The 26,826-nt window shown below is 41.6% G+C and overlaps 1 protein-coding gene and 1 pseudogene across 1 annotated transcript in view; both read left to right on the top strand.

Moving 5' to 3' along the window:
- Positions 1-4,577: 4,577 nt before the first annotated feature.
- Positions 4,578-7,447, top strand: LOC113928486 (annotated as a pseudogene).
- A 2,178-nt stretch (positions 7,448-9,625) lies between these two features.
- Positions 9,626-26,826, top strand: part of ITGA2 (integrin subunit alpha 2) — a 113,502-nt gene continuing 96,301 nt past the window's right edge. The window contains exon 1 of the mRNA XM_027604360.2: positions 9,626-9,774. Coding sequence (XP_027460161.2) covers positions 9,717-9,774 — 58 coding nt within the window. The 5' untranslated portion in view covers positions 9,626-9,716. The remainder of the gene's footprint in view (positions 9,775-26,826) is intronic.

The raw sequence follows: 26,826 nt of genomic DNA, 5'->3' as shown, positions 1-26,826 counted from the left end.
CCCCCACGGTGTGTGTGGTGGGAGAAATCGCATCGGCCAACTCCTACTGCCAACATGGTTTCCTAAAACTGGTTTTAATATGTTGAGGTTTTCTATATATTTCACTTGGGGGAAAAAAACTTCCATTTAACATTTCAAAAAATTTATTTTTTTCATATTTAATGTGATTCCTTAGCCTCAAGTAAACATTGCTCTCTGGAAAGATGGAGCTTTTTCACATGGTTGATAATCCCCCTTAGCATACCAGTAAATAACCCCCAGGAGTAGCCAGACCCCAGTCTGAGATTCATAATCATGGATATTTTAGTAGCTCTGTTCTGGTTTGAGTCAATGAACCATGTACATAAAGAAAAAGTATCATGTGTGAGATTCTTAAGCTAGGGGGAACAGTAATTTTTGTGTGTTTGATAAGTAATAAAAAGTACTAGTTGTCACTGGGATCGGGAAACTTAAATAAATGCCCACTATAGCTTTGGGGGAAGGCTCCTTGTTTTATGGAATGGGATAGCATTTAAGTTACAGTTGTGGTCTTAAAATAGTAAGGTGCTACAATTAGTTTTTTTCTTTACTTAGCCATTAATTATAAGAAATAAAATATAACATGTGAGTAAAGTAAAAAAAAAAAAAAAAAGAATCAAGGTTACAGACGTGTCATGGAAACTAAAGGTACTTGCAGTTTGAAGATAGAGGGCCATGGAAGTGATGAAGAGTTAAGGAGGAAGTAAGTCCACAGTGAGGAGAATGGAGCAGGTACAGGCAGGGAGGCAAAGCCAACAACTCACACCATTGCTCAAAGTTCTATAAATGATCTGTGCTCTTGCCTTTTCCAGTCTCCATTTTAGGTCCCTGAGACCAGGCTGTAATTAATTCACATCTTTGGGTTCTTCGAAATTTCCTCATATCCTTTCAATTCTTTTACTTAGGCTAGTTTAAGTAAGATTGCATTTTCCTCCTTGAAAAATACAGTCATTTCTTTCTATATCTCTAACTGAAACATTCAAGTTTTCCAGAGACAGCAGAGTAACAAATAACCATACAGCTGGCTTGATCCATCATATGACACATTTCTTTAAAAAAAAAAAAAAAAAAAGCAACAACAATAAAAAACAAAATAAAAAAATCCTGAAGTTCATGTGAACAATGTTTTCCCTTCATTGAGCTTTTCCGTGTTCTAAGAGATAAACTTCCTAACTTCTGCTTTTCTCTGGTTCATCTTAATAATTAGGTGTTAGTTGAATAAATGTGTTTATTCATTAATGGAAGAAAACATTTACTGACCACCAACTATGTGTCAGGCCCTGTTTTGGGGAGTGTGAGTAAAGTTAATGAGACATGGTCACTGTCCTTAAGGATATTCAATAGGAAAAATAAAAAGAAAATATTAAGAGGACACCGGGGAATTTCATGGAATGAGCAGTCAGATCTCTCAAATGACTACAAACAGAAAACAGAAAGAGAAAAGGAACTAAAGCAATCTCTCTCACTCTTTCCTTCTCTCTCTCTCTAATTTATTCATGCCTCAGTGTCTTGGTCTCTCCTTTCTGTTTTCTATGAAAAGTTACCAATCGGCTTTTTCTATGCTCATTTAAAAAATGGCTGCCCCAAGCGAACCTGAATTCCTAGTCCATGTGGCCAGCAAAGACCCTCTAGAATCTCTGTACCCTGAATACAACTCTCTAGGGTCAGGTGTCTCTCTGTATTACGAGGAGGCAGGGTGACTCCCAGAGGGAAATCATGGCAAACTCTGAGAACAACCTGTGGGCAGAGCTGGCTGATTGCTTTGCATGTCTGCCACACACATGAAAACAAATAAGGACAGTTAATCCTAGTAGTGCTAGAACAGAAGTATGAATAAAATGCATAGAAGAATTGATGGCTCCAGAGACCTGAGGAACATAGAACTATTTTAGTTTTGTTTACTAGTTTTGTTTTTAAGTTGGAAGTGTCTGAACATCATGCAACTCAACAGGTGCCGGGAGACCTGTGGGTGAGTCAAACGCAATGGATTCTGAACTTTACTCAGTCTTGTTATGGATTTACTGGGTAACATCCGAGGAATCATTGGTTATTTCATTGCAAATTTTCCAGGAGTAACATAGAATTTCACATTCTTTACCCTTTTCAGGTCTAGGGAGAAGAATGTAGAACTCTTCAGAAATTCAATGTAGTAATTATTTTTAGGAACTATTTGCCAGGTACAGGATTAGACACTTGTGATGTAAACATGTAAGATTTCAGAGATCCAACATTTAAGTGAGAAGATGGAGTATATACACATTACTAAATTCAAGTCATATCATAATACATACAAAAGAAAGAGTTTTGGTAAGAGAGATAGCAGAGGCAGGTTGAGGTTCAACTGGGACCTTAAACACTAAGGTGCTTGAACTTCATCCTGTAGACTTCCAAAGATTTTTAGCAAATCAATCCTCTGTTTTGGAAAGAGAACTTTGATGGTATACAGTGGATCAGAGACAGGAGGAGAAAGCACAGAGAGATTGCATAGGAGACTGACATTATGAGGAAAGATCAAAAGGGCTTGAACTAAAGAGAGTAGCAATACACACAGAAAGTAGAAGATGGATATGTTAGGGATAAGAACAATTTTTTAAATTTTATTTTATTATGTTATGTTAGTCACCATAAAGTACATCATTAGTTTTTGATGTAGTGTTCCATGATTCATTGTTTGTGAATAACACCCAGTGCTCCATGCAGAACATGCCCTCCTTAATACCCATCACCAGGCTAATCAATCCCCCCCAACCCCCTCCCTTCTAAACCCCTCAGTTTGTTTCTCAGAGTCCATAGTCTCTCATGGTTCATCTCCCTTTCCGATTTCCCCCCTTTGTTTTTCTCTTCCTACTATCTTCTTTCTTCTTCTTTTTTTTTTTTTTTAACATATAACGTATTATTTGTTTCAGAGGTACAGGTCTATGATTCATCAGTCTTACACAATTCACAGCGCTCACCGTAGCACATACCCTCCCCAATGTCTATCACCCAGCCACCCCATCCCTCCCACCCCCCACCACTCCAGCAACCCTCAGTTTGTTTCCTGAGATTAAGAATTCCTCATGTCAGTGAGATCATATGATACTTGTCTTTCTCTGATTGACTTATTTCTCTTTGCATAATACCCTCTGGTTCCATCCATGTCATTGCAAATGGCAAGATTTCGGGGGTTTTTTGATGGCTGCATAATATTCCATTGGATATATATACACCACATCTTCTTTACCCATTCATGGATTGATGGACATCTTGGCTCTTTCCATAGTTTGGCTATTGTGGACATTGCTGCTATAAACGTTGGGGTGCACGTACCCCTTCGGATCATTACATTTGTATCTTTGAGATAAATACCCAGTAGTGCAATTGCTGGGTAGTACGGTAGCTCTATTTTCAACTTTTTGAGGAACCGCCATGCTGTTTTCCAGAGTGGCTGCACCAGCTTGCATTCCCACCAACAGTGGGAGGGTTCCCCTTTCTCTGCTTCCTTGCCAACATCTGTTGTTTCCTAACTTGTTAATTTTAGCCATTCTGACTTGTATGAAGTGGTATCTCATTGAGGTTTTGATTTGGATTTCCCTGATGCCGAGCGATGTTGAGCACTTTTTCATGTGTCTGTTGGCCATTTGGATGTCTTCTTTGCAGAAATGTCTGTTCATGTCTTCTGCCCATTTCTTGATAAGATTAGTTATTCTTTGGGTGTTGAGTTTGATACATTCTTTATAGATTTTGGATACTAGCCCTTTATCTGATATGTCATTTGCAAATATCTTCTCCCATTCTGTCGGTTGTCTTTTGGTTTTGTTGACTGTTTCCTTTACTGTGCAAAAGCTTTTTATCTTGATGAAGTCCCAATAGTTCATTTTTGCCCTTGCTTCCCTTGCTTTTGGCGAGGTTTCTAGGAAGAAGTTGCTGCGGCTGAGGTCGAAGAGGTTGCTGCTTGTGTTCTCCTCTAGGATTCTGATGGATTCCTGTCTCACGTGTAGGTTTTTCACCCATCTTGAGTCTATTTTTGTGTGTGGTGTAAGGAAATGGTCCAGTTTCACTCTTCTGCATGTGGCTGTCCAATTTTCCCAACACCATATTTTGAAGAGACTGTCTTTTTTTCCATTGGACATTCTTTCTTGCTTTGTCGAAGATTACTTGACCATAGAGTTGAGGGTCCATTTCTGGGCTCTCTATTCTGTATGGATAAGGACAAAATTGATATGGTGTGGTGGGGGGGAGGCCTGGTGGTATCCCTGAGGGTGGAAAGCAGAGGCTCCTAGTTTAGGTGATTGTACGTGGGGGAATGAGATAAACAAAGAGCTGGATTTAAAGTTACAAAGAGGTCAGAGAGAACCCTGGGGAAAATTCATCTGAGCCTCCTACCTAAAAAACTCCAGCCTAGAGTTCGAAAGAAAAGGATGGAGAGGCCTCACTCCATCCCATAGCAATTCTCAGAATGTGGCCCCTGGGTGTCTCAAGATCTTTTTGGTGATTGGTAGATCAAAAATATTTTCACACTAATATTGAGACATCTGCATTTTTCACTGTGTTCGCATTTGCTCTATGGTGCAAGAACAATGATCAGTAAGAGTAATCATTGTATTCTTCACCACTGGACACACAGAGAAAAAATGAGAGGGAGAGGGCAAGGGGAGCAGTGGAGAGAAAGGAAGGAGGAAGTATGGGAGAAGAGGGCAGAGGAGGGGAGGGGAGGAGGGAGGGAGAGAAGAAACTAGGAAGGAGGAAAGAAGGAGGGAAGAAGGGAGGGAGGGAGGGAAGAGAAAGATAGTTTTACTTAGTAATGTCCTTGACAGGGCACCTGGGAGGCTCAGTCAGTTAAGCGTCCAACTCTTGAGTTTGGCTCAGGTCATGATCTCAGGGTCATGAGATGAAGCCCCACATTGGGCTCCATGCTGAGTTTGGAGCCTGCTTGGGATTCTCTCTCTCCTTCTCCCTCTGCCCTGAACCACCCTCCCCCCAATTTGTGCTCTCACGCACTCTCTCTCTCTCTCTCTCAAATCTCTTAAAAAGAGAGAGAGAGAGAGAATGTCCTTGACAAAGCAGGAAAAATTAACTACCTTTATTAAATCTCAACGCTTCAGTACGTCTTTTAAATATTTTTCATGAGTAAACCTGGTAATACACATAAAGCATTTGTGTTGCATACTGAAATAGGATGGTTGTCTCAAGGATCCGTAAACTGAACTAGCCACGTTTCTCATGGAACACCAGTTTTACTTGAAAGAACAATTGATATACAAACTATGATTATTCAGTCTTGGGTATTATATAGCTATTTCTCAAAAATGAATGAAGTGGGCGTTTCATTTCACATAGAACAACTGATAGTATGTGCTGCCAATGATAAAATTCAAGTTTTCAAATTAAAATTGAAATTTTGGAAAATGTGTATGTGCCAGCATGAGCTTGACAGCTTCCCAATATATAAAGACTTTTCTGATGAGATAGGTGATGATATGATTTTTTTGATATTGTGTACTGAAATGTGTCAACAATTAGAAAATCTGCATAACTCAGTGAACCAATATTTTCCAAATGATCAATATATGATGGGACAAAACTTTGCATGGGTGAAAGATCTACTCAAAGTGCTCAATAGACCAATGAATTTTAATGCACAACATGTTGGAGGAGGTTATCAGGAGGATGTGACGGCTGGCTGACCTGCAAGTTGGACCTGGGTAATTGGAAGCTCCTTATTCCCTCCCCTGTCCTTGAAATGTAGGTTCTGCCTACTGTTCCCACACTAGTAGCCACTTCAGGGACACAGCTTTGAGAAAGTAATGTGTTATTGAGACTGTCTGAACTGTATATATGACTGAACCCTGCCTGTTAAGGGCTCTACGTAAACTTGAGATTCTGGCAGCAGTGTGGAAATTCACTCATCTTGTGGCCACTCCACACAAACCTAGACTATAAATTCCCTTGCTTATTAAAACTGCCACCTCCCCCAATAGGAAGAGGTCTGCCTCTTTCTCCTCTCTCCTTGCCCTCCATGTGTGAAGGCCAGTTTCAGTTTTCAACCCCAGGAACTCCCGAGGTTGCAAGTCAACACTAGGATAAGAAAAGTTTGTTGATGTGGTTTCAGATTCCCCATTGGAACTAGTCTTTAAGAAACTACCACTTTTTGAGTTTGGGGGCAGTATCAGGAATATCCACAATTATGTCCTGTTTTTTCTAACTACCAGATTAATTCCAAACTAATATAATTTCACTGAAACTACCTATCCCAAGAGATTGGATGCAGGAGCAGATATGAGAAATCAAGTGTTTATTTTTTAAGCCAGACATTAAAAAGATTGGCAAAATTGTAAGACAGTGCCATTCTTCTCATGATTTTCTTTATTTGGGGAAATATAGCTATTTTTGGTACATTTTTTGTATTTACATTAACACATAAGAGCCTTATTGTTGAATTAATATATAAACATTAGGAAATGTATGTTTCAATTTCTTACATGATAAACATGGGTAGAAATGATCCACATAAACAAAAGTTCTTTAGGATCCTCCATATTCTTTCCAGCTTTAATAAGGTATAATTGACAATTACAATTTGTATATCTGTAAGGTGTACATCATTAGGTTTTGATATATATATATATACACATGTGATCTGATTATCACAATCAAGATAATTAACATATCCATCACTTCATACAGTTACCATTTTTTGTTTTTGTTGTGAGAGCCCTTAAGACCTCTCTTAGCAAATGTCAAATATACAATATTACTAACTGTAGTCACCATGCTGTACACTAAACATCCAGGATTTATTCATCTTATAACTAAAAGTTTGTACCCTTTGACCAACATCTCCCCATTTTCCTCACCTCTAGCCTCTGGTAACCACCATTCTAGTCTCTGTACAATGAGTTGACTTTTTTTAGATTCCACATGTAAGTGAGATCATACAGTATTTGTCTTTCTCTGGCTTATTTCACTTAACATAATGTCCTCCAGGTTCATCCATGTCATTGCAAATGGTAAGATTTCCTTCTTTTTTATGACTGAATAATATTCCATCATCTTGGTCCTTGCACACAGAGCTGAGCGACCACAGTGCCCCAAGCATGGTTGCTGAGGAGGTTCCTCATCAAGGGCAGTATGGCTGGGGGCACCATCTACCTGGTGTATGACCAGGAGCTGCTGGGGCCTAGTGTCAAGAGCCAGACTGCCCTTCAGAAGTCTGAGGAGGTAGCCCCCCCTGCCCCCCCCAGCCATGGACCAGTTCAGCCAGTACATGTGTGAGAAGACCAGTCTGAAGATACCCCAGCTTCCAGTCCCTCCAAAGTTTAACTCTCACATCCACAAGTCCTGGAATTCAGGCATCATTATGCTGATGTTGGCTCTCTCGGTGGCCCCGTCCAAGGCCCAGGGGTACTCCAAGGAGGGCTGGGGATACCTGATGGAGCAAACCAAGTAGCCTGTCAGAGGAGGCCAACTGCCCCAGTTAGGAACAGAGGCAGAGGCAGCATAGACCTGGAGAATCCAGACTGGGACTGGGACCCCACTCCAAGAGCAGCTCCCAGCCTTGTTGGCCCAATAAAGGACTTTGGGAGCGTTAGAAAATACATACAATATTTCACCATCTTTTTATCCATTCATCTGAGAGATTCTCAATAATTTTAAGTGTAAAGGGCTCCTTGAGACCAAAGATTTAAAAAGCCCTGCCTTAATCTTATTTCCTTAGGATGTGGTATCCAGCACAGTTACACCTAAGCAGACTAGGCTAGCTAGGAAGATTAAGGCATGAGTTCTCAAACTGTTTTGTAGCAAAAACGCTTTACACTTTTAAAATTAATGTGGGGCAGGAGTCAATTCTTTGTTTCTTGAACTTTGAAATTTTTGCCTGCTCTGGAAAAACATAGCTCCTGATTTATTCTGTACCTCATGCCAGCATAATGTTAATTTGTCCAGTTCTGAGCACAAAAGCAAAGAAGGGTGCATTTTCCTCTCCAGCACCCAGAGACAAAGCACAGATTCCTGTCTCACATGAAGGGAGCTATACTGCCTCCCAAACAAGGGTCGGTTCCAAACACTTACTCACATTTCAGTGAGTCAGAAGGAAACAGACAGATATTCATCTCCCTGAAACCTGGCTGACTTCCTGCAAGAAGTCTGTGAGGAGAGGCTAAATTGGTGTCAGGGTTAGTGAATGGCCACCTAAGAGCTCTCAGGTGATATCTGGAGTCTTAGTAAGCAGGTGAGTACCACAGACAGGTCAAAAAAAAAAAAAAAATGCCTTCAAGTGTTTGTCGGGATTAGTAAGTAGAATTAGTAAGGGCAGATTAAGAAAACAGGAAAGAACCAGGGGCTATACATTTTGAATTCAAAGGTACTGAGTTTATAGTAATGGTGCAAAGCAGTAACATCTGGTGAATACCAATTTAGTGCTTTAAGACTCCAGCCTCAGCTATGGTAAAGGAGAGCATTTGATTTTTACCAATTAATTAAGTCCTTGCACCCTGAACCACTTTACTTCCGAGTGGCAGTCTCCCAAATATTCCATAGTGCTCATACTAGCTGCTCCATGAAGATTTGGAATGGTGATAATAATAATGATTAGTCTAATAGTTCCTTAAGTTTAATTTATTAAAACATTTTATTATTTCATAAGTGGTCACTGGTAGAATTCTGGTTTCAGCAATGTGCTGGGAATTTGTGGGTGAACCTTTGGAGGAAAAATCAGATTTAAAGAAAAGAGAATATCCTATTTCTTAGGTTGGTAAGTAAAAATCTCAGATATGGTTACAGAATGTCCTTTTTTCCAGATCTGAAACTCAAATAATGGAATAAAATGGTCATGGTGTAATACAAAAAGGAAGAGTCACAAGTTCATATATGGGTTCTCACTCGTCTCTGTGTCTTGAAGTAAATCGCTTAAACTTAGTAATCAAATCAGCTGCTTATTATCTTGGAGGAGAGGAATGAATGAGGATTTATCTCACACACACACGATGCTTTTGCAACAGGTCTTGCTTAAATATACCTCGGATAATCATAACTTGTGAGCAGATCTTCTTTCCTGTAGAGTTAGTTTCTAACCTGGTCATTCTGCACTTATTTTTGTCCGTTTCTCCACCCACTTGAGAAAAGCAGAGAGAACCACGCACCGCGCCACCCGTAAAAGCGTGGCTTTGGGCTCGCGGCGCCCCTCACCCCCGCCTTCCACCTCTGCCTGGAGCCTGGAGCCACAAAGGGCTGCAGAAGGGCCAAGGTTCTCCAGGGGACCGGGGTCTCTTGCGGGCGGGCGGCAGGCCAGCCGTCAGGGGCGGGGTAGTGACAGGCCGGCTCCCGCCCGTCGGACGTGCCCGGCCAGTCCAGTGCAGGGCAGGAAAAGCGCCAGGCTCGCGGACCCCAGCCCCGCGGCCTCCGGGTTCCCCCGGGCGGGGGCCGGAACCGCGCGGGGGAGTTAAGGTGCGGTTTCCAGGGGTGTGGTTGAGCGCAGGTGCCCGCGGGGCCGCAGGGACTGGGCTCGGCGGGGCGGGGCCGGGGCAGATCCGGTGTTTGCCGTGGCCGAGGGGCGGGCCGGGGCGGGCCGGGGCGGGCCTTGGCGTCCCAGGAGCTGCCAGGCAACTTTTCCCTGCCCTCACCCCGGCGGGCGAGAGAGGCTCTCGGGACAGCTTCTGGAGTCCGCGTTCTGGAGTCCCTCCGCAATCCGAGAGCAGCTACCGTGTCCCCGCAGGCTCAGGATGCGGCCAGGACGGACAGGGGGCGCGCCGTTGCGGCTGGTGTTAGTGCTTAGTCAAGGTAAGCGAGGAGTTCGCTCTCCATCAGCTGCCGGAGGGACCTGCGCTGGTCCCTGGGGCAGGAGGGAGGAGTTTTGCGGGATGAGGGGGCAGGCAGCGCGCCTCTCAGCTCGGATTCCACGTGGACCCAGGCTCCCAGCCATCCAGAGCCGGATAGAGAGAGACTCCCCATTCCCTCTCTCCCTCCCCATGGTGTCCCCATAAGGCGTGTCTCACCCTGTCTGTGAAGCACCCTTCAAAGTCAGCTCCTGCGCGTTTTGGTTTTAGACACACGCGCACGCACACACATGCAGAGAGGGAGTGGAGACTAAGGGGTGTCCTGAAGATGGAGAGTCCTGCAGCCCAGCTTAGACAGCAGGTGCCGCCCGGGACGCACACCAGAGGGTTCTTCGGGTCCCGGGAATCCGGTTCTGGGAGGCCGCCTGCACCACCTCAGCGCCATACCCGGTGGCTTTGCAGGAGCCTGGGAGCCCGAAATGCCTGTTTTTCAACCCGAGGGTGTGAATTATGCTTCCATTTCTTCAGGCTGCAGCACGGATGTTTCTAACCATAGAGGACATAGAAAAACCTAGTGCCTGTTAAATACTTGGCAGAAGGGAATTCTTCCTTCCCTTCTGCCTTCCTCTAATTGTTGTAACGTTTCTGTTCAACTTAATATAAACTTAGGCCAGAAAAAGTTCTTTTTACTTTCTTGATCTTAGCTGCTGCCAGCAAGAGAATTAACTAAAGCGGTAGCTCCAACTGCAGGGCGGTGAGAGTGAGGCCCACCCATCGCCTTCTGCACTAAGTTGTGCGACCCTCATCCAGACCTTTGCCAGAGCCTACTGTGTGCTTACTGTAAGAACTTTGGTTTACTGAGAGGAGGGGGGGGGGGCCACATTTGTATTTTGTAGTTTGAACAGCTATCAAAAAAAAAAAATGGTCTCTGATTTTCAAGTGTTTTTACAAAGAATATAAATATTTCCTAATATATATAAATATTTCTTATCCTCCTTTGAGGCATTTAGCCAGGTTATTCTTTATTATGCAAGAAACCTAATCCAGATAACCCTGTAGCATTTTCTTCCAGTCTGAGATAACAGAGAAATGGCACCACTATCCCCAACCCCAGCAGAAACTAGGCATCATTAGGTTTTCTGTCCAACACTTTGTGTGGTGCTTCGTGGATATTCTGTGCTGGTACCCAAAGAGTGTTTTGAGGGACCATCAACCCTAATCTAGGGGTTTCAAATAAAGTTGGATTCACGTTGAAAATCAGTCCCTGGAACACCACGACCTTCCCAAGAACTAATAGACATTTAAATCCAAGGTTTACATCTCTCTTTAATTACTCATTATTAACAGAAACTATGGAAACATAACATCATTTTCTTATCTTTGAAGTGTTGAGGCTTGTTTTTTAAAGAGCAGTGAGAAATACTTTAGTGGAATGTGTTGCTGCAAGGCATGAAGTCAGGTATAGAGGTTTTTAACCTGGAGGTAGTTAATAAGGACAAATCAGTGCAAGCAAGCAGAGGTGATTTAAAATGACATCTGTAAAAATGATTTTTTAATATTTATTCCTTCCTTCTGTTCCAGTTATTTGCATACTCAAGAAACAAATTTTCTCTCAATTCAGGATGATCATAATCAAGCTTGGTCATTTATGATATCAATCCAGGTTCCCAGGGAAGCAACATCACTTTCTGATATCATGAACATCCCAAATTAACATGAATAATTAAATCTCTCGGTCAGCGATAGCTGAAGTTTTTTGGCATTACCCTACGTATGTAAAATTTCTGAGTATTCATCATTACTATACACACATATAGGTATTTATAAATTATATACAAGTACAACTGTGTAATAGAAATATTACAAATATAAATACCAAAAATGAGAATGTAAAAAGCATGTGTGTATGTATGTGTGTTTATACATCTCACATCCTGTCCAGCATACATGCCAACCACTGTGGAAACTTAAAACCCTCAAATCTCATTTTAACATTTAGAGTCAAATTGACTTTCTGTAAACCTTCTCATGGGTGTTTAAGAGAAAACAGTGCTCAAAGTCCAGTTTCCTATTTATCACCTTGCATTGATCACTCCTTGGTTTAAGTGCTTACAGTCATTGAAATGGTAACTGGCAGATGAAGGATGGAAGAGAAAGGCCATAAGGGGCCTAGATCATTCATAATCTAAATGATAGGTCTATAGCGGAAAGGAAAATGTAATTTCAGAGTGCACAGTGACACTTATATTCTCCAGTGTGCTGCCAGACCACAGATAATCCTGATCTTCCCTCCCTGCCCCAGAGTTCCCCCTCTTTACCGAATACTTTCAAATCCTCTCCCTCACTCTCTTTCACAAGCTCATCTGTTTAGCCCAGTCCTTGGTGTTTCGACTTCCATCTGGGATCATTGTCTTCATTCTCCCAGTTCTCTCTGGGCCAGTTCCCCACTCAAGTCAGAATCCCCAGCCAGACTCCTCTTCCGGTTCCAGATCAGTTTTTCCATCCGCTACCATCTCCACCCAGATGTCAAATAAGCATGGGCTCAGTGCGTCCTCAACTGAAGTCAAAACACCTGCCCTCCAGAATTCTTTCCTGTCTTGTCCACTGTTGGTCATGGGGCAGCAGCATTCACATGCAAACACGAAAACCAGAAATCTTCTCCCTTGTTTCAACTTTACAGCCTATCTCCAAGTTCTGTCCATCTTCCCCACTTTATGCAACTTCTGCCACCACCCAGTTCAGGCCCTTTCTTTCTTTGTGTCTGGACAACTGGAAACTGGTTTTCCTGGTTTTCTCTCTTATCCCTCTGACCCATTCTTCTCGTGGTCACCAGCATTATCTTTCTAAACACTTATTTGTATCCAATCAACCCCTTGCTTCAAAAGTTTGGTGGCTCCCCATCTCCTGTCGGAGTGAAGTCCAGATTTCTTGGCCTGGCCTAAAAAGTCCTTTGCCATCTGGCTGCAGGCTGTCCTGCCTATTCTGGCTTTTTCTCTGCTACACTCCTCATGCACACACATCAACACAAGTACACATACTGCACAGGGGCACAGGAATGATACACATGCCCCAAAGCCGTAGAGATACACCTATACACACCCTTCTGTGTTCTGACTGCACTTGATCAGACCATATTTAGTGTTATTTTCCAGACTATTCCCTTTGCCTTCACTGCCTTGATGCTTTTTCCCTTTTCCTCTTATCCCTTTGCAACTAACTCACCATTGTCCCAAGACAACCCCAAGCAAGATTATAAAGTAGGGAAGTTTTTCTTTTATGACTAAAAGGGAAGTTTGAGGTCATCTCTCATTTCTGGGACTGACCCTAAACTGCCTCCACCCTCTTAGCCTCAGCACCTCCACGGCCATAAACCACCGTCTTATAAAGTAACTCCCCACCCCATGGCTCTCCAGCTACACCTGCCCAACCACGACTACGCTTTGCTCTCTTTAAGTCCTGGTTCATGAGCCTCTGTTTGATTTAAATTCAGGCACTGGGGCTCAGGATCAGTATTTAAAAACAATTATTCAAACATTTCTGACATACAGCCAGATTTGAAAGTTAATTGCTTAAATATTAGGGCTGTATCTCGTCTTTCCTAACAAATTAAAATTCCAGTATTGCCTGTACCACCTTGTTATGAGATGACCTCCAAGACAGGTAGGTTTCAACACCAAGAGTCAGTGAATGCGTCAGTTCAAATGAATTCCCTCTATAGTGGGTGATGACTATTCCTGTCTAAATGTGCTAATGGCCATGGGCCTATTAAAAGGGAGAAGCCTGTGAATGTAAAGAGACGAGCTTCCAATGATGGAATTTTAGACATTTAGCAAAATGAAGGCACAAATTCAAGTCAGCATATCAAAAATAAAGTATTTCAGGAAGAATGGGGAAAATATCAGGGACCAAAATTATCATCCTGATGTCATGTGAATGTTCCCACTTAAGTCAAAAGCTTTGGTTTGGACTATAAGCCTTGCTTAGCTTGGGATGTTACTGAAAGATTCAGTGCAGCATAAAAGAGAAGGAACCACAGAAGGCTGTCATTCTAATTGGCAAGTCAAAGATAGGAGGGGTTTTGTGGGGTTTTTGTGTTGTTTTTTTTTCATTTGTTATGGTGACTAATGATTTACCTGAACACACAGAAGAATGTCTCTCTAAAAAGAAGAATCTTAATGCCGTAAATCCTGAAACAAGAGATTCTGTATGTGAAAGTGATTCCTATGATGCCCCTTCAGATGATCCATAGGTGGCTTGTTCATCTGACTGTAGTGAATTCCATAAAACTGGCATTTGAACATATTCTTATGCAGTAACTGTTTCATGGAAGGCAATGTGCTAGGCTCAGCCATAGGGAACTTGAAACATGGTCCAAAGAGTTTACAGTCTATTTGGAAACAAGTCCAAACATGAGGGAAGGACATTGTCTCAGCCCCTGGAAGGTACCTAACCAATTTCGGCCCCTGCCCTCCTCCTTCCACCGTACAGAAGTACGGTGACTGCCTCCTACTCGGAGCAGCTGAGAGCGGGGGGCCCCGAGGGGCTTGCACTGGGCCATTCCTGGTTGTCCCATGCTTCTCTCCAGTGTCTGATTTAGACATGAGCATGTGATGGCACTGGGACATGGAGGGAGGTATGCTCGGAGACTTTTGGGAAAGACTTTTTCATTCTTAAGAGAGATACTGGTTAAGAAACATACTTCCAGGTCTAAAGGTGAAGCTTGGGATAGCGGTAGCATCTTACAGCCATGATATCAGCTAGCTTGAGGATAAAGCCAGTACACTGGCCCAGGGGAAAGAGAGAAAGCAGACCCTTTATATGGCCTTTGAGTTTTTGAACTGTTGAAATTTAGAGCCATCTCTTTGTGCCTAAAAAAATGTAATTTAAAACTTGGTTATGTTGTTTTCATCATATTGTGTTGTTGTCTGTGCTTATAACAGAGATATCTAATGTATATTTCTGTGACATAATAGATATCATTTGGTTATATATAATTAATTGCTAAATAATATAGGACGGAGAGTACCATAGCCAGGAATGGGACCAAGTCTCCTAGTTCCTGGATCACATGGTTTAGATGCTTGAATAGGAAAGGAGAAGGTCATTATGTCCAGAACACACTGCAAGGTATTCACAGAGGGTGAAAGGGTGAGAGTTAGTAGGCACCGGACCCTAAATGGCCTTGTAAACTGTGGTAAGGAGCATGGATTTTTGAGGACAATGGGAAGGTTTTGAAGAGCCTTAGCAGGGGAGTGACATGATCAGATTGGCCCTTTGGGTAGATAGATCACTCTGGAGGCAAGGAAGATGGTGGATTGAATGGAGGCCAGACTGAAGGCACCAAAAGCACTTAGGAAAAACTGGTTCTGGTCTTGTTTTTAGCTTAGTACACAATTGGGGGATGATGGTGCAAAATTCAGTAGCAGTAGAGAAAGATCACAGGGGACAGATTTGAAATGTAGTTAGGGAGAGTGGACAGGATTTGCTGAAGGATTTACTATGGTGGCAGCGAGTGAGGGAGAAGATAAGACTGAGGCCTAGGTTTTGGCTGTAGAGAGCTCAGTGAGCTGCTGCTCAGATGGGGAAGGCAAGGAGAAAAGGCAACTTAGATGAAAAAGATAATCAGTTCACCTTGACGGGTTGTTTGAGACGTCCGGGTGCACATGTCTAGCAGGTAGATAGTTACATATACAGCAGTATTAGAAGCAGGAGAGGGAACAACAGGGGATAGAGGTTTGGGAGTCAGAGGCAACTAGAGTCATTGAGGACATGGTGTTGGTGAGTCAGGCAGAGACCAGAAGACAGCTTTGGCCACAACAGGAGGGATTACCTGATGGAGTCAGATGAGGAAGAGGAGAAGCCAGGGAGAGAGGAGCAGTGGGAGTAGTAAGCAGAAAGAAGGCTGCAGGAAGGAGGGAGCCACACAAATATCTTGAGAGGGAAGAGTTGGTCGGCAGGATCAGCTTCTTCACAGAAGTCAAACATGTCGGACACCCTTGACGAGGGCAGTCTCCATGGGGCGAAAAGCTGAAGCCAGAGGGGCATGGGCTGAGGAGTCAGTGCACTGTGAGGAAATGCAGGCAGCCTCCGGAAGTTAGGCACTAAAAGAGGAGAGGGAGTGGCAGAGGGACAGTTCGGGAGAGACTTGCATGAACAAACCAACAAACATGGGAGAGACTTGCATAAAAATGATTATAATGAGGTTTTTGGGTTTTTTTTTTTTTACTTCTTTTACTTACGTTATTGCATGGTCTACTTGTGAATTTTGAGAACTGCATTGAGGCATCTGTATATGTGGCAGGAGTCCCTAGCCGGGGAGAGACTGGGGGAAAGGACCAGTGCTGACATCCAATGCAAAGGGGTCGTCAGAGGGAAAGGGGGAGCAGAATTGTAGGACCACAACAGCAGCAGCTCTGGCAACAGCTTCGAAGCCACAGATGCCCATTTGAAGGAAGGCAGAGTGGGTTCTGGGGTCTGACATGGAGAAGACATGAACTGATGAGACAGAGGCGAAGTTGATGACTTTGAGGGGTGCAGAGGGAGACAGCCCAGACGTGGGAATTGGCAGCCCCCACCCTCCAGGGTGGCTGCTTGGACTGATGAGGGAGCCCTTGTATATATTTCTGTTTCAGAGCAGACTTACCATGCTAAAATAGCTGTAATTAATAAGCTTTGCATGGTTTTTAGGGTGCATAATATATAACAGTGTTCAAACTCTGGTTGCAGAATTAGTATCTGTGCTTTCGTCAGATTTCTGAAGAAACAAAGAAGTTTTTTTAGAGTTATAGATAGGTTTCTCCAGTTAAGCTTTTAGTTCTTTATTTCTATCCAGTATAATAAATATCCTCAAAGTCATCTTTTCAGAAATCATAGTCCCATAGAACACAGAGAATTAGAGTTGGCTTTGAAAGGTTCTGTTAGTAAGATATTAAAGCCTTTTATTCTGTGTAACTCAGCGGTGTTTTCAAAGTGTTTTAAAAAGTTTTCATTTAATCATACAAATTAGAAAAGAAATTAATGCCGATTCTTAATTTTGTTAAAGTTATCATTATTTCAAAGTACTTATAGTCAAATATTTTTTCCAGTCTGTGCCTGCTGACTCTTGTACATATAAATCACATTAACTAACTAGTACAAACTTGAACTGCATATTTTGCTAATGTTTTCAGGGACACAGAATATTGGGACTGTTAATGGTTTTCAAATATATTGTTCTTCCTTTGAAAGAGTTGTCTGCTCTGTTGTCCAAACAGTTCACCGCAACTGTGCAATTTTGTTGGTGAAAATTTCCGCATTATTATTCTATGTTCTGAAAGAGTAACTGCAGTTCTTCCTTTCAGGAGTTTAAAGTGACTAGAGACAGTTTTTACCACAGAAGCCATACATAACTCCTGATCATTGAAAAGCTTTCTGTATAAAAATGAGGTGAATGTTTAAACAGAGCCGTGGAAATAAAGGAGTGATGGACACTGTATTGTCAGCATAAGAGATTATTTCATTGTGTTTTGAAAAGCCTGAGCAAAGCTCTTGCGCCCATGGATGCCTTGAACATTGACAGTTGTCATTCCCTCTCATTCATTTGAAGGTGGCCTTTGTTTGTCTTTGTGCACGCCTGATCTCATTCCCATGGATACCGTGTAGAAATGCAGACTGAATACAAGCTGGCTTCTGGTCAGCTCAGTCAGATAACTCTATTCCAAATTGTTGACCAGTTACCTTCAGGTCCTTACCAAATAGCTTCATGGATGCTTGTTAGAATATGGACACTGAATCTTTGGGCTTCTATAACCTTTCCAAAGCCATATTCCAAATGCTAGTGTATAAACAGATCTCTCAGAACAATTGACTTAGTTTTTCCATGTACTTATTAACATTGTTGAGGGGGAAGAAAAAAAGAATAACTTAGCCTTGGAAATTGGGATACTTCTATGTGATCTTTATTTACCTTTCAGCATAAAAACGTAATAGCTTGAATAAAAAAGCCTTAATAAAAAATTTGAAAGATGATTAAATAAATAATTTATGTAAAGGTCATAGTGTCTTAGTCCATTTGGATTTCTAGACCAAATACCACAGACTGGGTGGCTTTCATGATTCTAGAGGCTGGAAGTCCAGCATCGAGGCACCAGGTTGGTAACGTTTCTGGCAAGAGGCCTCCCCTTGTTCGAAGCTGGTGGAAGGGGCTGGAGTCTCTCTGGAGCCTCTTTTATAAGGCACCAATCCCATTCATGAGGGTGAAGCCTAAGCACCTCTCAAAGGCCCCACTCCCTAACACCATCATCTTTGGGGGTTAGGATTTCAACATATGAAGTTAGGGTGGGGAAGGGGGACACAAGCATTCAGACCATAGCACATAGTAATTAAGAAACCCCTTTATCATCACAGTATTTAATTTTTGCCCCGAAATTATCAGACATCATTTTATCATTACTTTTTGGTTATGATCTAAGTGAGATATGGCCTTAACCCTTTTTAAGAGTTCAATCCTCACAGTCTCTCACCTTTGTCTGTGTTCTCTCTTTGTGAAATACTCTCTATCCCCCAGCCCATCTTCTGCACATCATTTATGTGTCAGTGGCATTGAGGCTCACGCGCCCCAGGAAACCTTCCCAACCCCAATTCAGTTTGGGTGTTCCCCGCATGTTCATAGCACTTATCACTTTCTATTTCAAAAATCCATTTACTCAGCTCTCACCCCCATTGATTGCAAATTCTAAGGGCCCATGTCCTTTTCACTTGGGCCCAGCTGAATTTTGTTGAGTGAGTGATGACAATCTGAGATGTGTGTGGCAACTCCTGTCATACAGGGAGGAAAGGTGCACTTTCTGAACGAAGGCCAAGTGGAAAACTTCCTAGTTCTTTCCAATTAGAATATGCAAAAAAGCCTCTACGTGCAGATTTATCTGAATTGGCTAAAATATTTCTTTCATCGATCTTTTTCTTTCTTCACTTCTTTGGCAGAGTTTGTTTGCTTTTAAAATGTCTCTTCTTGGCCTTGCAATGTCCAACTGGGCTAGCTCTGTTGACAAGTTAACAAGATGAATCAAAGCGTGAGCACGGTCAGACTTCCTTTTGTCCCCAAAGTGCTGTCTCTCCCTACTCTCTTCTTGTAAAGCAGCACCCATAATCTAGCTTCAGTGGACTCTCTCTTTCACTGAATGCCTTCTTTAAAATCACCCTCGATCCTATTTACCCCAGTATTCCCAAGACCTGGCATATAGTAAGTGCTCAAAAAAATGATTGGTAAAAAAAAATTTTTTTTTAAAGATTTTATTTATTTATTTGACGGAGAGAGACACAGCGAGAGCGGGAACACAAGCAGGGGGAGTGGGAGAGGGAGAAGCAGGCTCCCGCTGAGCAGGGAGCCCGATGCGGGGCTCGATCCCAGGACCCTGGGACCATGACCTGAGCCGAAGGCAGACACTTAATGACTGAGCCACCCAGGCATCTCGATTGGTAAAAAAAAATTTTTTTAAATAAACCTAAAACTAGGGACATCCGGGTGGCTCAGTCAGTTAATTGTCTGCCTTTGGCTCAGGTCATAATCCCAGGGTCTTGGGATCGAGTCCCGTGTCAGGCTCCTTGCTCAGCGGGGAGCCTGCTTCTCCCTCTGCCTGCCACGCCCCCTGCTTGTGCTCTCTCTCTCTCTCTCTCTGACAAATAAATAAATAAAATTTTTAAAAAATACAAAAATAAACATAAAACTAGAATTCAGATAACTGTGAGGTACATAAGTCCATTGAAATATTAAACTTGATTACTAGTTTCAGAATATTAAAGCTGAATGTTTTAATATCCTTATAGAAAAATGACACATACAAAAATAGTCATCTCAACAGAAAAAGTATTTGTAGTTCTCTCTTTTGACATTTATAAGTGTGAAAGTAACTTTTTATAGATACACTTACCATATATATGGAAATGATTGGTAAAAAATATACTTTTTTTCACTTGATATCTTTTGTACATTTCTACACGGGCTTCATATTTACAGCTTTGCATTAATGCATCCTGCCATATCATGGCTAACTATTGTTTCATTGTTGGATATTTAGGTTGTTTCCTGTGGGCTTTTTCCCCTATTGTAAATAATGTGGCTATAAATATCATTGTGCAAGAAGCTTTTTCTTTCCTTTTTCCTTTTGGACAGTTTCCAGAGGGGGCATTACTGGGTCAAAGATTATTTGTATTTTTTAGCTCTTGTTGTGGAGTGAACAGTGTAGGCCTCAATAATGTGTGGATTTACAAATTTCACCAACATTAGGTTTTAGTTCACCTTTTGTAGTTTCTTTTTAACTTTTTTTAGTTTGGTGGATGTAAAGTGATGCTTCATTCTTTATAGTCATTAGGGTGTACCTTTTAAGTTACAAGGTAAAAATGCCTGTCTTTTGAAAAATATGTGTAGATTAGGATATTCTAGAATCTAGGCCTAGAACAACATCAAGAGATCATCTAGTAAATGCCTCAGTTTAATAATAATCAGTTTTTGAAATGACTGAAGCCCAAGACTCCAGCCTGCAGTGTGCTGTCCATCATTTCAAAATGCTCTTCAGAATTTCTTCTGAAAATCTCTTTGACAACCCCCCACCCTTGGTGACCTATTTCCCATAGGCTGATTATAATCTATTTCACTTAGGGAGTGGCAGACCTCTAATTAAGATTTCCATGCTTCCATGGTCAGACCCGTTTAGGGGGAAAGAGAGGACATTCTGTTTGCCAGAGCACTTGACTTCAAGCAACCAAATTTGGAGATTGTTCTGGTTAGCTTTTGCCATGTAAGCCCTCACCCTAAAACTTAGTGGCTTAAAAGACAACCACCATTTGTTATCTCTCATGGTTTCTTGAGTAGGACTTTGGGAATAGCTTGGCTGGGCAGTTCTGGCCTGAGGTTTCTCATGTGGTTACTGTCAGAGGGCGGGCAGCTCTCTCTTTGTGTGGCCCCATTAGGGGCCTTGCCCTCATGGCACCCCCTGATAGCCTGACTTCCTGCAGGATGACTCAGGGATCCAAAGGCTTGTGTTCCCTCCCCCGCCAAACTGGCAGAAACTGCATGGCCTTTTCTAACATAGACTCAGAAATCATGCAACTGCCTCTGTTCATCAAAGCAATCATAAAGTCTCGTCTAGATTCTGAGGAAGGAGACTTATTCTCTTGATGGGAAGAGTGTCAAGTAATTCCCAGACAGATTTTAAAACCACCACGGTAACTTAATCAACTTAATGGTGCTTACAAGACAGTTCATTGTTTACATCAGAGTTGCTCAACATGGACATTATTGACATTGGGGCCAGATAATTCCTGAAGGGCAGGTGGGGGTGGGTGGAGGGGCTGTCCTGTGTACTGTAGGATGTTGAGCAGCATCACTGGGCTTCACCCACTAGATGCTAGTAGCCACCAGCCCCCAAGTGTGACAACCAAAAATAGGTCCAGACATTACAAAATGCCCCCAAGGAACAAAATTCTCCCAGCTGAGAACCACTACACTAAACAAACATGTACAGATGTACCTCAGAGATAATGGGGCTTCAGTTCTAGACCCCCACAATAAAGCAAATATTGCAATAAAGTGAATTTTTTTTGTTTTCCAGTATATACAAAAGTTATGTTTAGACTATACTGTCATCTCTTAAGTGTGTGATAGCATTATGTCCCCAAAAAGTACATGCCTTAATTTTAAAATACTTTATTGCTAAAAAGTGCTCATCATCATCTGAGCTTTCAGCAAGTCGTAATCACTGATCACAGATCACCATAACAAATATAATAATAGTGGAAAAGTTTAAAATATTGCAAGAATTACCAAAATATGACACAGAGACATGAAGTGAGCAAATGCTGTTGAAAAAATGTAACCAATAGACTTGCTAGACACAGGGTTGCCACAGTCCTTCCATCGGAAAAACCGCAACCTAAAGCTCAATAAAGTGAAGTGCAGTACAACAAAGTGTGCCCGTATTAGGCACATTTAATGTTCGTGGCCTTGTGGCAAGAACTCCAGCACTGAAGAGTAAACTAAATGCCATTTTTCCCAGTGACTTTGCATATCGCAGGCGAACTATTCCCTACATTTCTGGGTCAATGGGAGGATCAAAGGAGATTATGAACAGCAAAGTGTTTTGCAAACTGGAAAAGCATATATGATGCTATTTTTTAAAGGTCCATATACTTGGTATTCATCTATTTTTATCATCATTCATTTATTGAAGAGATCTGTTTAAGGAACTTTATGTAGGCCTATCCGATAGCAGCTGTGTCAGACCCTGGGGGAATTGTGGAGGATTCAAGGCAGCCCCTCAGGAGCTCTGCTTTTCAATTCTAACATCACCTGTGGAGGTAAAGGGTAGCACCTAGGTCCTTACTGAATTTAAATTTAACACTGAAAACAGCCTTTAAAGAAAAATTGCATTTTTCTTAATGAAAGCAGGAAAATGTTAGGCTGCTGTAGTCCAAAACAGTTGTAAAGGTCATCTTATGCTTTTGGATTTTGCACAACTTTTTTTTTTTTTTTCAAGCACCGTAGCTATAAGCCAGCCATCACAGAGCTTAAATCTGTATACGGTATATGGTCATTTCTAGAGAGCCTATAATTTCCAAGTTTACTTGCTTTGTGTTTTTTTAGGGGCAGGAGAGGGCTTTCTACATTATTTCTGCATTTTTGTCCTTTTAGCATGAAGACAATGCTATTGAAAATGAGTTCCTGTGGTTGTGTATGTGTTCAAATGATCTAATGTGACCTATGACCATTTGTCATTGTCATAAATATTCTAAATAATAATTAGCTACACTTTAGAGTTTGAAGTCTGTTTCCAAAGTTTAAAGTCAGGATCTGAGTAGCCCCACTTCCTGATTGTGCGACTTCCTGAAGGATCCACCAACTGATGGCTTTTGTGGTATACTCAGGGTATGCCTCAGCAAAATGCAGTAATGTGTCATCCTCCTACCTGATATACACCAGTTCTCAAAAACTTAAGTGGAAATTCATTTAGAATATGCTTTTCATGGTAGAGGTGAAGGTGGGATCACAAATTGGTATGTCTTTATAAACTTCACAAAAATCGTGCTATCCTTGGTAACATATAATGATATTAATAGTGAACAAAACAAAACAAACAAAATCAGCTGTCTTTACAACCCACTTGCTAGGCACTGGGTTGAGAGTTTTAAATGCGTTGTCTAATCACGATGAGGTAGATTTGTGTGTCATATCTATTTCACAGGTGAAAAAGTGGTGGCTTATTTAGGATGAGGAACTTGCCCAAGATCACAGAGCTATTCAAACCCTAAGCTCTTAGGCATTATGAGATACTGTTGGTCTTGCCCAGTATGTGGATTTTTCAGTTAAAAAAAAATCCTTAAACTTCTAGCACTGGCATACTTCTGCTACCCCATCACCCCCCAAATAGTCCATCTTCTTTTTAGGGTTCACCTATAGCTAGATAAATGAAACAAAGTTAAATGTTCTCTAAAATTCTAAATAGAAAATAAAATCTGTATATTTGTCTGTACATATGTCTGTACGTCTATGTCTGTATGTCTAGGTATATATACATATTTACTAATCTACCTTTTCATCCATCTATCTGTGTATCTTCTCAGTAGCCTGCATTCAAGCATCTTCCTTTGAACCAGTCCAGAACTCATATTTATTAACTAAGCTGGTCTTTATTGATCTCCCATTATATGTTATTGTTAGATATTGATCTCCCCTTATATGTGATTGTTAGATAGAAGGTGAAACAATCAGCAGTCTGTCAATTCAGTTGATTATGATTGATCCATAACCATGGACTGGGCACTCTTCTGAATACTGGGGAATACAGCAGTAAACAACATAGGCAGATTCCCTACTGTTAGGGACAAAAACAGATTTACCATAAAACAAGAGAGGTTTAAGTTTCAGGGACCCTCACTCTGCAGGCCCCTTCCCAAGTGTTCACACAGCCTGACATGAGAAAGTTGAGGTCACTGTCTCTTTTGTGCCCTAACGTATTTCAACAAAGATGTCAACAACAAAGTGGTTGAGAAATGTCACCAATTCAAAGATTTTCTGGATTAATCCCTGTAAAGAAAACTTGAGGGAACTTAAAATATTATAGCTCCTGTATGATATTGGAAAACAGTCCTAAACATTCCCATGACATTACAAATAGGAATTATAAAATGAAAGGAACTTCTCTTAACTATAAATAATAAACATTTTTTAAGATTCAGCTTAGCATGCCTGAGCACTGGAGTGGTGCAGTTGGTTGAGCATCCTACTCTTGGTTTGGGCTCAGGTCGTGATCTTGGGGTTATGGGATCAAGCCCTGAGTCAGGCTCTGTGCTCAGTGTAGAGTCTGCTTAAGACTCTCTCTCCCCCTCTGCCCCTTCCCACCCACCCTTCTAAAAAATAAATAAATAAATCTTTTTTAAAAAAGATTCAACTTACCATGCCAAAACATATTGAATACTTTTTAGAAAATATGATTTCATAAATTGTCAAGTGGAGAGGTGATTAAAAGATATAGAGGCCAAAAACTGTAGGAAAAGGTATTACAGAAGTATGTTAGGCAATCAGTAAAATATATATTGTTTTTTCAGATTTTTCAGCTTTGAAAAATATGTAACTTGCTAGGATTGCTTTTCTCATCCTAATTAAGTATTTAATACCTGAATTTTGTTTCATAATTTTGTATTTTTTTTTCCTTAGAGTCACTCTGCCCCAAATCGTAGAAGTTTCAATTCCAACAAAACTTAGATCTCCCTGTACAGATTCTAATGAGGGAGGCAGACAAATAAAAGAGATAGATGTATAACATGTGAGGTGGTAGTGATGCATTATTCAAAACACAGGGGAATAAGGGGGAGAGAGAATGCCCGGCAGGGGCTGGGAAACGGGCAGGTATCATTTTACGTGGGCTTATGTATTAGTTATCTATGACAACATAACAAATTACCACACAGGCAGTGACTTAAAATAATATACATTTATTATCTTACAATTTCTGTGGGTCAGGAATTTGGGCCTGGCTTCACTGGAGTCCTCTGCATCAGGGTATCTCTTAAAACTGCACTCAAGATGTAGGCCAGGGCTGGGGCCTCATCTGAATGCTCCCCTGAGGAAGGATCCACTTCTGCTCACTTTGATTATTGGCAGAATTAATTTTCTCCAGGGCTATTGGACTGAGGGCCTCCATTCCTCTCTGGCTCCCACTGGAGGCTGCCCTGAGTTTCCTTTCCCTGTGCATCTCTTTGCTTCATCAAAGACAAAGAGAGAAAGTATCTGCTAGCAAGACAGAAGTTACAGTCTTATGTAATATAATCACAGAAGTGATCTATCCTAGACTTCAATTCTGTGTTTTGAATCTTCAATTCTATTGGTTTAAAGTCACAGGGGAGAGGGTCACACAAAGGCATGAATAGCAGCAGATATGGATCATTGGGAGCCCCCTGACCATCACAGGTAGTGAGGAAAGACAGCTCTAATAGAGTGGTGTTTGATGCAAACAGAAGGGCAGTGAGAGTGAAGGTGACATTTTCTGGGAAAAGAATATTCCATGCCGAGGGACTGAATGCAAAAGGCCGGTGGTCAGAGTGTATTTAAGGAAGAGCCAGAGTCCAGCTGAGTGGGCTGAGGGGATAGGGCAGGAGGTGAGATCAGACAGGGGAGGGAATGATGACACAGTTCTCCAGGAAGAACTCACACACAAGAACAGTGCAGTAACATTTTAAGGCAGTACACCACCACAAGAGATGCAAATGGCAAGTATCAAGGGAGTTAGAAGAAGGGTGTATGCAGGCTTGAATGGTAGGGGAAGACCAGAACCCAAGTTTATAGAGAAGTGGCCTGTGAACAGAGATTTAACAGAGGAAATACTCACTTCAGTTATGCGTGTTGTTTCCATACATTGCCTCAGGATACGTGAGGCATATCTGGTTACTGAGCAGGTTATTCAGCAGGCATTGACTTGCTAAATGCACAAAAATGCTATTCTGTGAGAGAGAGAATGAGAGAGAGAGAGAGAGAGAGAGAAGGAGAATTTCTCCTTTTACACAGAAGGAATTTAGAAATAAACCGTGAAAATAGGAAGCGGATTGATGAGTGGGTATTCCCAAGTCCTCTTGGCCACTAGGAGACAGTGAGACTGCCAGATGACATCTTTATGAAAAAAAGAGAATCTGTTGAGTTATCAGGAGGCACTAAGTCATAATAAATAAATTTAAGGAGAATTTTGAAGATGTTCATCGCCTGCAAGATCAAAAAATGTGTAAGGACCTCAAAATCATCAAACTATATGCCACAGTAGTCCAAGACTTGATGCAGTTACTTTGTCAGGAAAAAAACTTGGATTTTTTTTTTCCACACAAAATATGAACTTTAGAGTGGAACTAGTATATATCTCTCCTGTATTTATATATGCACATATATGGATTGACAGAATTATCTTTGAAACTCAGAATAATACTTTGAAAATTTCTGATATAACCTGATTTCTCCCTGTCTTAGTCTGCTGGGGCTACCATTAACAGAGTAGCATAGACTGGGTGGCTTTAACAACAGAAATTTATTTTCTCACAGTTCTGAAGACTGGTCATCCAAGACCAAGGGGCCATCAGGGTTGGTTTGTGGTGAGACCTCTCCTTCTGGCTTGTGGACTGCTGCCTTCTTGTTGTGTCCTCACACGGCCTTACCTCAGTGATCACATGGGGAGAGAACTCTCTGGTACTTTTCCTCTTCTTATATGGACACTAGACTTATCAGATTAGGGTCCTACCCTTACGACCTCTTTTAACCTTAATTACCTCCTTAAAGGCCCTAGCTTTAAATATAGTCACATTAGGACTTGGGGTTTCAACAGAGGAATTTGGGGGATGGAATTCATCCATAACACCCCTGTAGCCTCAATAATACATGAATAGATTTACCTCTGGCCGTGGAAGTGATGCACATATTTCTTTAATATGAACACAGAGTAATTGTTAAATAAATGATACATGCATACACTGTTTTTTTGTTTTTTGTTTTTTGTTTTTTGTTTTTTAAGGTAGACACGGGCGCCTGGGTGGCTCAGTTGGT

The sequence above is a fragment of the Zalophus californianus genome, chromosome 5 (genome assembly GCF_009762305.2).
Source record: "Zalophus californianus isolate mZalCal1 chromosome 5, mZalCal1.pri.v2, whole genome shotgun sequence".
NCBI classification, from domain to species: Eukaryota; Metazoa; Chordata; class Mammalia; order Carnivora; family Otariidae; genus Zalophus; species Zalophus californianus.
Note: the sequence above shows the minus strand (reverse complement) of the source record. Positions and strands in the feature narration are given on the sequence as shown.